The sequence below is a fragment of the Eschrichtius robustus genome, chromosome 3 (genome assembly GCF_028021215.1).
Source record: "Eschrichtius robustus isolate mEscRob2 chromosome 3, mEscRob2.pri, whole genome shotgun sequence".
In the NCBI taxonomy this organism is placed as follows: Eukaryota; Metazoa; Chordata; class Mammalia; order Artiodactyla; family Eschrichtiidae; genus Eschrichtius; species Eschrichtius robustus.
In genome coordinates, this window is record NC_090826.1 from 91,530,870 (window position 1) to 91,544,371 (window position 13,502).

A 13,502-nucleotide genomic window follows, 5' to 3' on the forward strand; every position below is an offset into this window, starting at 1 on the left:
CTCGCTCCATTCAGAAGGGGGGCAGAATAGTATAAAGGCCAGTCACACTAGCAGGGTCAAATCCCAGTTCGGTCATTTAATAGCTGTGTGACTTACACCTCCCTGTATTGTACATCAGAGTGCTCAATTGTAAAATGGGGAGGAGTACCTACACCTTAGAGTTGTTGATGGGATTTATATTAGGGCATCTCTCCCTAGAGGCCGCTAATTCCGTGAAAGGGAACCACGGCCTGACCGTATCCGGCTGCTACGTGTCCGATGATTCAAGAAAACAAGTGTCTGTCTCAACTTTTTGTTCCTTAAAACTGAGTTCGCCTGCCTACGTGAAGGCTACTGAGCCAAAGAAAGAATGTTCAATCTTTAGGCATTATCATCCCGAGCGTAGACACAGACCCGGTATTCCCACACCAAGTCCAAGCCAGCCAATCAGACGCACTTTGCAATCTGTCAGGATTAGAAACCCGGCTAGCGCAACTCCAGACCTCCCTGGCGCCACGCCCAGACCCGCTCCCAGCTAGCACATGCGCAGCAGTGACTCCTTCTGGCCTTGAGGTTACTTGCTCTTTCGTAAAGGCGGCTGAAGTCTCTTACGCGTTGACAGTTTTTTTAAATCCTTACACCTCTCTCGGGGGAATTTTTGTTTTTAATGCCGTCATCAACTACTGGAATTTGAATCATTTTCCTTTCCCATCACTGTGGAACGTTCCCCTTCAGTCTGAGGAACGTGTCTCCGAAGAGCTGGCACCCTTCCGTGGTGCAGGTCTCGCGAGAAGGCGACCATCTCTCGCGTTACTTCCTTGTTTCCAGAATCCTTAGCGCGAAGTGGGAAAACACTCATTTAGCTCAGCTTTTTATGATCACTGCAGTTTCTTCAGTGGCTTCCTTGTTGCTGCTTCTCTGTGAGAAATGGCGGCTCCAGAACAGCCGCTGCCGATGTCGAGAGGCTGCCAGAGCTCTGCTTCGCTTTCTCCGCCGCGGGGCGACCGAACCCTTCTAGTGAGGCACCTGCCAGCCGAGCTAACCGCTGAGGAGAAAGAGGACTTACTGAAGTATTTCGGAGCGCAGTCCGTGCGCGTCCTGTCCGATAAAGGGCGACTGGTAAGGGCGCGCCGGTCCCGAGCCTCCGGGGAAGGCCCTTGGCTGTTGACCTGGGGAGGGGAAGTTCTGACAGAAGGAAGAAGACAGAAAAGAGTGAGGGAGATGCGCTTGTGTAGTGGGGGTTTCCCAGTCTTTCCTCCTTCATATCAAAATATCTTGCGTCCCAAGTCAAGTTTTAATTGGCTCGAGCCGAGGTTAGTCGCCGCGCTGCGGAAAAGGGCAAGTGAGAAAGGCAAAGAAGAAAAAATGAAAAAAGAAGCTTAGTTATGTTCCATTTTCCCATCCTGGGAATCTCGAAACTCCTCTGAATTTGGAGGTATTTCTCTTAGGCTCAAGAGTACTCTCAGAAATATGTAACGAAGGACTGTTTAAAAATCTTGGTTTACTTATAAGCCAGCGTTAAGACATTCATCAAAATAGAGGAGAAGCTACAGTAGTCGGTAACTTGAGTAAACTAGTTACAGGATTTCTACTAAGTTTTTGACGAAGATGTTCTTCATAAAAAATTTCCAACGGAATCCTTCAGGGAGCAATATTTTAATACTGTTCCAAGTCCAACACTGGGATGTACACAATTACTTTATTTTCCTTTATACCTGAAGATGTTTTAGATGAGTTCTCTCCATTAAAATAGCAGTGGTGATGTTAAGTTTCTGCCAGATGGTCTGTGATGGGGCAAAACATCAGTGGTTAAAGTCTCCCCGGGTGTTTCTAATAATGCAGCCAGGGTTGAGAATTACTGAGTTAGGAGAAAGACCAATTTAAACTTTGCATTTGGCTATATAGAGGAAAGTTTAGATCTTAGATGCGTTATACATGTAAGATATTTTATATTTTTGGATGGTTTAAGGGTGGTCCTCTGTGTATAGTAGGGGTTTTTTAACTTATGGACTGTCGAACTACTTGAAAATATATGTAAAACACGCTGTGTGTGTGTGTGTGTGTGTGTGCCCCTTTATATGAGAAAGTCTTTCATCTCAAAGAAGTCTGATCCTAAACTGATTGAAAAGCAGTGTACTGAATTTAGTAATCAGTTAAATGATCTGGATTTCCCGTTCTTTTCTGTGATTTTATTAATGTGTCAAATCACTGTCAGCTGGTGAAATATCAGACTTCCTTATGAGAAATTATATTTGAAATAATTTGTACCTTGTTTTTCAGAAACATACAGCTTTTGCTACTTTCCCTAATGAAAAAGCAGCTATAAAGGTATGACTTTTTCTTTTCTATTATTAACAATTTTCTATTATCCAGTTTTAGTTCAAAAATGGAGCATAATGTTAAACTATAGTTTTTAAAAGCAGAAGGGTTTGTATTTTCAGAGTTTGCCCCATAGGCTACATTTGGTTTGTCATTTGGCAGATTTTGCCCAATGTTTGGACATAAGACTAGTAGATTAACTGGAACATGAATTAAAATTGAATTGTAATCTCATATGTAATTAAAAATGACAAGTTCTAAAGGATGCAGACATTGATAACTATCTCTGTAACTGTTGCAAGACAAGATGTTTTAAGCATTAAATGGAAAATACATATATTAAAAAAAATCCTAGGGGATCATTTGCAAAGGAGGTGACCTTTGAGGTAGACCTTTAATGATTAGTTAGATTTTGAGAAGAAAACAAAGGGAGATGGACCTTCCAGGTTTAGAGAACACTAAATAAAGCTGTGGGGCAAGGAAAGTTCTAAGTGGAGCAAAAACTAAGGCTTGAAATTGAAATAGGACTTGGAAGATAGGTTGAGTCTAAATTTGGGTGGAAGGGAGGGAGGGATTGAATTTTGTTTAGTAGTTATTCTTAAGGCACTTGATATATTTGAGCTGACCAGTAGTATGGTCAGGTCTGTGAAAGATATCTGGTAGAGTTCATGTAATGGATTGGATATCGAAAAAGATGAGAGTTAGAAAGACCAAATGGAAAGCGAAGACAAGAGAAATGTTATAATGGCTAAGGCAAGAGAAAGGATCTGAATAAGGCAGTAAGAAGACAAAGGAAAAAGTAGATATACATTTGGTAGAGATTGTGTTTGTTGGTCTTGTGATCCCTGTAGATGTAGTGGTTGAGAGAGAGGGAATACTTGGAAATTTTTGGACTGAGTTATTACATTAGTTGACATGAGGGGCAGGAGTCTGTGGGCTACTTCTGTGGAAATATTTTAAAAACAATTAAAAATACGGGACTAGAGCTGAGGCAGGGTTAAAAATGGAGTTTCCTCAAGAAGGTAAATGGATATGGTTGCCCAAAGGGAGAAGAGCCGGCAAAGAAGACTGGGAGGGAGAAGTTAAAAAGGAAGTAGAACTAGAAAATAAATTCTCATGGATGCAAGGATAAGAGAGTTTTAAGAAGATAAGATCCTGTGATGACACAAGATGAAGAATGAACACAGTCTATTAGTAAAGTATTTTTATTGTGAAACTATAGAAATAACCCAAATTCTCATCAATAAGAGGAAAGGATACTTTAAATTGTAGTATATCCATACACTGGACTACAACCCTCAGAGAATGAGCTCAAATGAATATGTATTAATAAGGAATGTAGCCCAGATAGAGTACATGAATAAAGTTGCAAAACATTATATAATATGTAACCTTGGAATTTTGGAAAACTAGTATCAATACTGTGTATGTTAGTTTATGCATAGAACAAAATGTAGCAGAGCTATACACCAAATTGAATAATAAATGTCTTTCTCCAAGGATGGGATTACAGAGGACTTTCACATTATATGTATTAAAGTATAGGAAAATTTTTTTTTCGGAAAAGGCCTTTTGAAATATAGCATAAAAAGTTTTTAGTAAAATATGGTAATGAAAACCACCTTGTTTTAGAGTCAAGATTAACTTGGAGGAGAGGGCATGGAACCAGTCATTGTCTAACATTAAAAATTAAAAGCCATAACTTTGAAAAGAATGTGTGACATACATTTTGAGAGGAAGAAACTTAAAGCAATTCAGCTGTATTTCAGATAATCAAAGGCTCACTGATAGTAAGAGGTCTAGGCTGATTTAAGGACTTGAAAATTATTGAAACATATAGAAACTTGCTTTGTATAATGGAGTCAAATAAGGATGCATAAAGATGGTAGAATAAAATTATAGTCCCTGTTAAGGCCTAAAGTTCCATTTGTTCAAAAAATATTGAGTGCCTGCTATGTGCTAGATGCTGCTTTAGGTCTTGGGATATATCAATGAATAAAACACAGATTTATGCCCTCATCGGAGCTCACATTCTCAAAGGGGAGACAGACCATAAATAATAAACTTAATGAGTTTAATATTTTAGAAAATGATAAATGCTATAAAAAAAGAACAATAGGATCAGGAGTGCTGGGTTGGGAGGGTTAAGCTACAGTTAAGGTAGTTATGGTCATATTTGAGCAACATTTTAAAGGAAGTGAAGGAAGTTAGCTAAGGGAATTTTGGGGAAGTGCATTCCAGTAAGAGGAATAGCTGGCATGCACTAGCTTGTGGCTAAAGCAAAAAAAAATGAGGGGAGATATTGAATTTGAGGTCAGAGAACTAAGAGAGGGCCATATCATGTAGGTACTGTAAGGACCGTAGATGTTACTCTGAGTAAAATTGGGAGCCATTATAGTATTGTGAGCAAAGCAGTAACATAATTCGACTTATATTTAAAAGTATCACTTTGTGTTGAGAGTAGAAAGGCAGGGAAGAGTAGAAACAGGGAAATCTGTTAAAAGGTTATACTGTTAATTCAGTCCAGAGATGATGGTTGCTTTGACCATGATGGTAGCAGTAGAAATGGTAGGAAATAGTCATATTCTGGATATATTTTGTAGGTAGAAGCAAACAGGATTTCTCAGTGGCTTGGATATGCAATGTGGGAAAGAGGTGTTAAGGATGGTTCCAAGATTTTTGACATGAGTAAATGAAAGAAGGGGGTTACCATCCGAAGGTTCCAGATGGAGAACATTTGAGGGGGGATAGGGAGAGAAGATTCAATTCCTGAAGTCTTAATTTTAAAATATTTAAAATTAAGAGAAGCTTTCCAGTAGTTTGGATATATGTTCCTGGATTTAAGGACAGAGGTTTGGGCTGAAATTATAAATTGGGAAATCATCAGCATAGAGATGGTTTTTAAAATTAGGGTGCTGGATTAGATAGAGAGGACCAATAATAGACCTCTGGAGTATGACAACATTAAGAGTTTGAGACGGCATAAGCCACAGTGATTGAGGAGTAGAAACCAATGAGCTGGCAAGAAACCTGTAGGAAATTATAGTGTCTAGACACCAAGTGAAGAACATGTATGAAGGAGAGAGTGGAGTGATTGTGTTAAATGCAGTAAAATGAAGATTGAGAATTGACCATTGGTGTGGCAGTACAGAATTTGTTGTTTATGACAAGCAGTGTCAGTGGACTGATTAAGGCATGAACCTGATTGGAGTGAGTTTGAGACTGATGGGCAGAGAGGAATTTTAGATAGAGGGCATAGATAATTCTTGAGTTTTACTGCAAGAGTAATTTAAAGCAGAGTGGGGGGTGGGGGCGGGTGGGGGAGAGTGATAAGTTGGATCAACAGATGAAGAAAAAATATTTTTTAGGATGGGAGAAATCAGACTATGTTTGTATGCTGATGTCAATGATCCAATAGAGGACAGAAAATTAACAATGTAGGTAGGAGCACACCCTGTACAGTTCCAGAGAGCAGAAGAGAGGCTGGGATTTAGTATACAAGTAAAACAACTAGATTTAAATAAAAACATGGATTGTTAACATGTGATAACAGATAGAAGATAGAATATGTGGATGCAGAAGCTGGTAGATGGGAAGTTATGGTGGGAAATCTGAAGTTCTCATCTTGTTGCTTCACTTTTCTCAAAGTAGGAAACAGTATCCTAGGCTAAAAAAATGGGACAGGAGTATTGTGAGGTTGAGGAAGAAGGAAATGGTACAAAATATTGTCTTAGAGATTGGTAGAAAAAAATGAACTAATATAATAAGTGACTGTGGCTTCCTTAAGGGTCACCCTCAGATTTGTGGTTGTGAATTTAAAGTGAGACTAGCCCAATTCATTATGTTTGTTTTTCTAACCATTTTCAGCTGCCTGGGTATAGGCAGCGTTGGATTTAACCAGATCTTAGTTTTCCTAAGTGACTGGAAGCAGTTGCTTAATAAGTAATGAAGCCTTGGCTGCCTGAGATGAGAAGTGGGTAAGAAATAGCCAAGGAAATATTAAGAGCATTAACAAAAAACATGTATAAATTATTTTATATATGGTCTCTAACAAATAATTTTGGTACAGTTATTAATTTTTTTTTTTACTTTTCCAACTGAAGGCATTGACAAGACTTCATCAACTGAAGCTTTTAGGTCATACTTTAGTTGTTGAATTTGCAAAAGAGCAAGATCAAGTTCATTCACCATGTCCTTCTTCAAGCACTGAAAAAAAGAAAAAGTATGTAGATAGGTTTTCGTACATTTTAAAAGTGTTTTTTTTAATCCGTTGTATTGCTCTTGGATTGTTTTCAGACTAGCAAGTAAATAATTTGAAACAGTAAATGGTTATATCTCTCTACTGAATCTAGTACATTAAAGCAATATATTTGTTCATTTCTAATTGTGCGTTAGGAACCTGAGTATTGATTTAATATTAGGAATTAATCAATGTGAAGTGGGAAAAGAGTAGGGTGAAAAGCATTCAACTTTAAGTGGAGGGAAGGTAACTAGTATAAAATCCTTGTGTTAGATATAGCAAGGTGTCATGAATAGGCATGGCCTGGTATTTGGGTCCCAGTGGTAATTCTTTGTAGTTATATAACCTTTATAAATTTGCTTTACACCAGTGGTTCTCAAAGTATAATCCCTGTACCAGCTGCATCGTCTAAGATCTTGACTGAAAGAAAGATTCTTAGGCCTTTACCTAGTCCTACTGAATCAGAAATTTGGGGTATTGGGGGTGGGGAGGAGGATAGGCCCCAGCAGTCTGCGTTTTAACAGACCCTTGTTGATGTACATTGAGGAAATTTGTGTGCCACTGATTTATACCATGTGAATTTCAGTTTTGGTGAGGCGGGGGTGTCAGTGAGATTTATCATACCATCTTCATAGGGTTGCTGTGAAGAGTAAATGAAAATGTGCCATGCCTTCTATAATATCTGGAATAGATACTCTTTTTCATTGGTGTTTACTTAAGAAATAGTTGAAAGTTTTACTTATGGAACTGTTTTCATAACGCCCTGTTTGAAAAGATAATATGTCATTTTTTTTTTTTAATTTATTTATTTTATTTATGGCTGTGTTGGGTCTTCGTTTCTGTGCGAGGGCTTTCTCTAGTTGTGGCAAGTGGGGGCCACTCTTCATCGCGGTGCGCGGGCCTCTCATTAGCGCGGCCTCTCTTGTTGCGGAGCACAGGCTCCAGACGCGCAGACTCAGTAATTGTGGCTCATGGGCCCAGTCGCTCCACGACATGTGGGATCTTCCCAGACCAGGGCTCGAACCCGTGTCCCCCGCATTGGCAGGCAGATTCTCAACCACTGCGCCACTAGGGAAGCCCGATAATATGTCATTTTTGTATGCAATTTTTCATTCTATTTCTAAAGGTAAGATCAACTTTGATTCTGTATTTCTTAGGTCTGATGATACTGTGGAAGATGATAAAGAAAAGAAAGAACTTGATTGTTTAACCGTAGAAAATGGAATTGCACCAAACCATGGGTTAGCATTTTTTGTTTGTATTTCATTGTTCTTTTGGTTTTGTTTTGGATAGGTTGTGTGTGTGTGGGATGTGTGTGTATTGCAAATAAGATAATTTTTTAAAGAACATTTTATTATATATCGTGCATATTTTTAATGTGTTGATTAAACATACTGAGCTCTAAGAGTTTGTCACTGAATTTGGTTCCATAAAAATGTTCAAAGTTGTAAGATATTCTCTGATAAGAAATGCCGTATTCTTCTCTAATGCAATCAGAAGGCAAGTTTCTTTTTAAATGTAATCAATTGGATCTGTTAGGAACAGAGTACTCTTACTGAATCATTTGAGCAATTTGTATATTAGGTTACCTAAAATGAGTTATTGATATGAAACTTATTAAAACACAATAAGCATTTTAAGATATTTTTTTTAGGCTGACTTTTCCTCTAAATTCATGCCTCAAGTATATGTACCCACCACCTTCAAGCACGATTCTAGCAAACATAGTAAATGCTTTGGCAAGTGTGCCTAAGTTCTACGTACAGGTAAGTAGAATAAAATGTTGCTCAAAGTAAGTACTTGTACAACCTTATATGTTAGTTTTCATGCTAATTCTCAAATTTTTTTTTATAATAGTATTAGACTGATTCCTATAGGGACAGTGATGTTTCAGTATTTTAAAGGTGTCTTAGTTTGGGCTGCTATAACTAAGTATCATAGCTTGGGTGGCTTTTAAATAATAAAAAATTATTTTTACGGTCTGGAGGCTAGAAGTTGGAGATCAGTGTGCCAGCATGGTTAGGTTCTGGTGAGGGCCCTCTTCTGGGTTGCAGATGGCCGTTTTCTCTTTGTATCCTCATGTAGCTGAAAGAGGGTGAGAGAGCTCTCTCGTGCTTTTTATAAGGGACGCTAATCCCATTTATGGGGGTTCTACCCTTATGATCTAATTACTTCCCAAAGGCCTTATGTCCTAATACCATCCCATTGTGGGTTAGGATTCAACATAAGAATTTTGGAGGGGGACACAAACATTCAGTCCATTGCAAAAGGTAATAAAAAATTACTACATTCAAGTAAAGGCTTTTGTAAACTATAGCTTAAAAATACTAACATGTTTAGTATTAATAATACTAATAAACATAAGCTAATTTGGGAAATATAATTTCTGGTGTTTCTTTGTTACTTTAGCATACACCACTGACAATAAAACATTCTTTTAAGTACAAAATATAGATGATACTTATTTTCTTTGTTGTACTTCTCTGTGTTTCATAATTTCACAATAATCAAGGGAAAAAAAACAGTTCAGTAAATTTTTCTGTTGTAAGAACATGACATTTTTAATTATGAGAATAATTGTATTTGTAGAATAGACAAATATTTTAAGAAGGCTAATCTTCTGAGATACACCAGTGCCTGAGATATACTAGTTTAGCCCTGTCCTGGGATTATAAAGGCAAGAGGTGGTCCTTCCTTTGCACTAAAGTAATGAATAGCGTTATTGCAAAGTTTTTTAGTACATAAAATATCAGATATGAGTTGAATCATCATTTTTTCTATTTTATTTTAAATGTTTTACCACTTTTATTAAGGTGCTTCATCTTATGAATAAAATGAATTTGCCCACACCTTTTGGACCAATTACTGCAAGGCCTCCCATGGTAAGAAAGCTCTTAGAATTTTCAAGATTCAAAATTTCTCTTCCTGAGGTGAAATTATTGAGGCTAAATTTTACAAATGTTATGCCAGTGACCTCTAATTTGTATTGAAAATGAAGAACAAGTGTAAAGTTAACGTAATAATAGTCCAGTGGAGAATTGAAAGTGGAAGAAAGCCAGAACATTAAAGAGATGCTTTGGTAATAGAGGCCATCATTTCTGCCAGTGTTGTTGTTCAGGCCTTTGACCTAGGATGTTGTGCTATCCTATAGGATAGTTACATTTAACAAACTGAATTGTCTAGAATTTCCATTTTTCTGGTTTTATTAAAAGGTTGATAAGTTTTTATTAGAATTTACTGTGCAGATCTATCAATAATTTCAATGGTAGGCTATGTCTGCTCTTGAATAATTTTAGTTATTATTGGTTTGGCCAAAAAGTGCCTTCAATTTTTAAGTAAAAGACACATTTTTCATGTTCACCAAGAACTTTATTGAACAGTGTATATTTACCCTTTTGTTCCACTACCTTCTGCCATATTTCAGGCAACTTCATAATTCCATCTTCCCAAAACTTTTTATCTTTTTGAGCAAAGAACTGTTTGTTCCAGATGCCTTTTACAGTCTTCCAGGGAACTGAAACTTTTTCCATTAAGAGAATTTTGTAAAGACCAAAATAAATGGAAATCCGAAGGTGCAATGTCTGGTGAATACGGCAGATGAATCAGAACTTCCCAGCCAAGCTGTAATAGTTTTTGCCTGGTCATCAAAGAACCATGTGGTCTTGCGTTATCCTGATGGAAGGTTATGTATCTTCTGTTGGCTAATTTCGGGTGCTTTTCGTCAAGTGCTGCTTTCAGTTGGTCTAACTGGGAGCAGTACTTGTTGGAATTAATCATTTGGTTTTCTGGAAGGAGCTCATAATAGAGGACTCCCTTCCAATCCCACCATATATACATCACCTTCTTTGGATGAAGACTGGCCTTTGGTATGGTTGGTGGTGGTTCATTTTGCTTACCCCATGATCTCTTTTGTTCCACATTATTGTACAGTATCCACTTTTCATTGCCCATCACAATTTGTTTTAAAAACAGAACATTTTCATTACGTTTAAGTAGAGAATCGCATGCGGAGATATGATCAAGAAGGATTTTTTTCACTGAACTTCCGTGGAACCCAAACATCAATGCGATTAACATAACCAAGCTGGTGCAAATGATTTTCAGTGCTCGATTTGGATATTTGGGGTATGTCGGCTCTTTCCCACGTGCTATGACATTGATTGTTCTCAATTAATTTCTCAATTTGATTGCTGTCAACTTCAACTGGTCTATCCGACTGTGGAGCATCATCCAGCAAAACTTTGCAAACCACTTTTGACACGTTTGATCAGTCACAGCACCTTCTCCGTACATTGCGCAAATCTTTTTTTGCATTTCCGTTGCGTTTTTACCTTTCTTGAAATAATAAAACATAATATGCTGAAAATGTTGCTTTTTTCTTCCATCGATATTAAAATGGCCACACAAAAACTCACCAGTTTTGATAAGTTTTTTTTTAATGCATGTTGATATGACAGGCTGTCACAATACAATCTAACAAAATTGTTTCGAATGAAGTTAAAGACAACTAACCGCTAATAGAGCCATCTTATGGAAAAAAACGAACGAACCTTTTGGCCAACCCAATATTTTGCTATAGTACTCTTAGTACTTTTTTATTTTTATTTATTTTTTATTAATTGAAGTATAGTTGATTTACAATGTTGTGTTAGTTTCAGGTGTATACAGCAAAGTGAATCAGTTATGCATATGCGTATATCCACTCTTCTTTAGATTCTTTTCCCATATAGGCCATTACAGAGTATTGAGTTTCCTGTGCTATACAGTAGGTTCTTATTAGTTATCTATTTTATTTACAGTAGTGTGTATATGTCAATCCCAATCTCCCAATTTATCACTTTCCCCCTGTTGGTGATCATAAATTTGTTTTCTACATCTGTGACTCTTTCTGTTTTGTAAATAAATTCATTTCTACCATTTTTTTAGATTCCACTTATAAGTGATATCATATGATATTTATCTTTCTCTGACTTACTTTAACTCAGTATGACAGTCTCTGGGTCCATCCATGTTGCTGCAAATGGCATTACATCGTTCTTTTTTATGGCTGAGTAATATTCCATTATATATATGTACCCTTAGTACTTTTTTAGATAACAGCAATGAGAAATTATTTTGAGAGCTAACATTTAAATAGAAAATTTGCTTTCGTATTGTGTATTGGTTGCTTTTCTAATGTGTATACTATTAGCTGCATAATTTTTCTTTATAACCCCAACACCTCAATTCCTGGCACATTGCAAAGATTATGCTAGCTGCTATTAACAAATAAAACTCAAATCTTAGTAATTTAACACAATAAAAGTTATTTCTTGCTCAGGCCAAGTTCATTCCAAAAGTAGGGCAGAATGGTGTTCTCCTTTACTGAGTCACTTAAAAGATAAGTTATCTTCATTATGTGCATTCCCAAGTTGGTGAGGACATTACCATGCAGGCTGCAGATCAAGAAGAAAGAGAGAATTACATGTGTGGGAGTTTTTTATGCTAACATTTCATTGACTAAACTTCAGGTGAAATCTAACTGCAAAGGAGGTTTGGAAATTTAGTCCAGCTAAGTGCCAAGGAAGAAGAAACAAGTTTTGTGATCAGCTAAAGGCTGCTGAGACAAGTGTTTCATCAATATATGTTGAATGTGTAGAAGAAAATCATGAGGTAGAGAGATGTGAGAATCATGTATCTGAATGGAAATGGTTTTCTAAACATCATAGATAACCGTAGTATTTTTGTTTTGTTCTTTTAATTAGTATGAAGACTATATGCCACTACATGCTCCTCTTCCACCTGCATCTCCTCAGCCACCAGAGGAACCTCCTTTGCCAGATGAGGATGAGGAATTATCTAGTAAAGAATCAGAGTATGAAAGCAGTGATGATGAAGACCGTCAGAGGTTTGCAATGTCAAATAATATTTGTTTAGATTCTAAGAAACATAGAATATGGGGGAGAGATTCTCTTGCTCTTCTTAAGTTTTGCATATACTTCTTCATAATTCGGGGTCTTTAGAATTTGTCCATCCCCAGCTCCCCATCGTGCTATAGATTAAGACCTGAAACTAGACATCAAGACCTAAGGGAACATTTTTGTATTATGAGTAATTTTTTGGATTGATGATTATGGTATACAGTTGATCCTCATTATTTGTTGATTCTATATTTGCAAATTTGCCTACTTGTTACAATTTATTTATGACTTCAGTGTCAATAATTACAGTGCTTTTATGGTCTTCTGAAGACATGGGCATGTGCAGAATGGTGAAAAATTTGAGTCTCTTGACATGCACATTCCTAGATGAGGTAGACAAGGTGACATTCTGCCTTTGTTTCAGCTCTCATACCGTAAACAAGTGTCTTTTTCACTGTCTATTTGTACCATGTTTTGCACATTTTTGTGCTGTTTGTTGTTGATTCTGCTGTTTAAAATGGTCTCCAAGCATAGTGTTGAAGTGCTGTCTAGTGTTTCCAAGATCAAGAAGGTTGTGATGTGCTTTATGGAGAAAATGCTGTGTGTTAAATAAACTTTGTTCAGGCCTGAGTTATAGCACTGTTGACTCTGAGTTCAATGTTAATGAATCAACAATATATATTAAATAAGGTGTTCTTAAACAGAAACACGCATAAAACTAGGCATGTATTGATCAACTGATGAAATGTGAGCACGTGCTTGCAGGAACATCACTGCCCTAGGGGCAGTGATCCATTATTCACTAATTCAGTGTTTGTGGAGACTTTACAGAACAAAATTAAGTTGTATTTCTGTTTTTGTCAGCTTATTCCCCTGGACTTTATTCACCTCAGAATAATTTCTAGAGCAATTCTATAGGGTTTTATACAAAAACATTCACAAAAATTACTGCAAATGAATTATTCTTTTATTGGTTGCTCTTGATGATCTATATATATTTTGTTTAAAGATTCTGGCAAAGAGCAATAAATTGTTAATAATGTTCAGGTATATAATCCACAGCA

At 36.9% G+C, this 13,502-nt stretch overlaps 1 protein-coding gene across 10 annotated transcripts in view; it reads left to right on the forward strand.

The window, feature by feature from the left end:
- The first annotated feature begins 594 nt into the window (after positions 1-594).
- RNPC3 (RNA binding region (RNP1, RRM) containing 3) overlaps positions 595-13,502 on the forward strand; it is a 70,893-nt gene continuing 57,985 nt past the window's right edge. For 8 of the 10 annotated variants that reach the window (XR_011073553.1, XR_011073551.1, XR_011073556.1 and 5 more), the window contains exons 1-7: positions 597-1,098; positions 2,260-2,307; positions 6,402-6,520; positions 7,696-7,779; positions 8,193-8,304; positions 9,352-9,420; positions 12,283-12,425. Coding sequence is in view for 1 of the 10 variants with exons in the window: in XM_068540415.1 (XP_068396516.1) it covers positions 907-1,098; positions 2,260-2,307; positions 6,402-6,520; positions 7,696-7,779; positions 8,193-8,304; positions 9,352-9,420; positions 12,283-12,425 (767 nt within the window). In the remaining 9 variants the exon portion in view is untranslated. Of the gene's footprint in view, positions 1,099-2,259; positions 2,308-6,401; positions 6,521-7,695; positions 7,780-8,192; positions 8,305-9,351; positions 9,421-12,282; positions 12,426-13,502 lie in introns of all 10 variants that reach the window. The other 2 variants (XR_011073557.1, XR_011073558.1) reach the window with 2 other exon arrangements.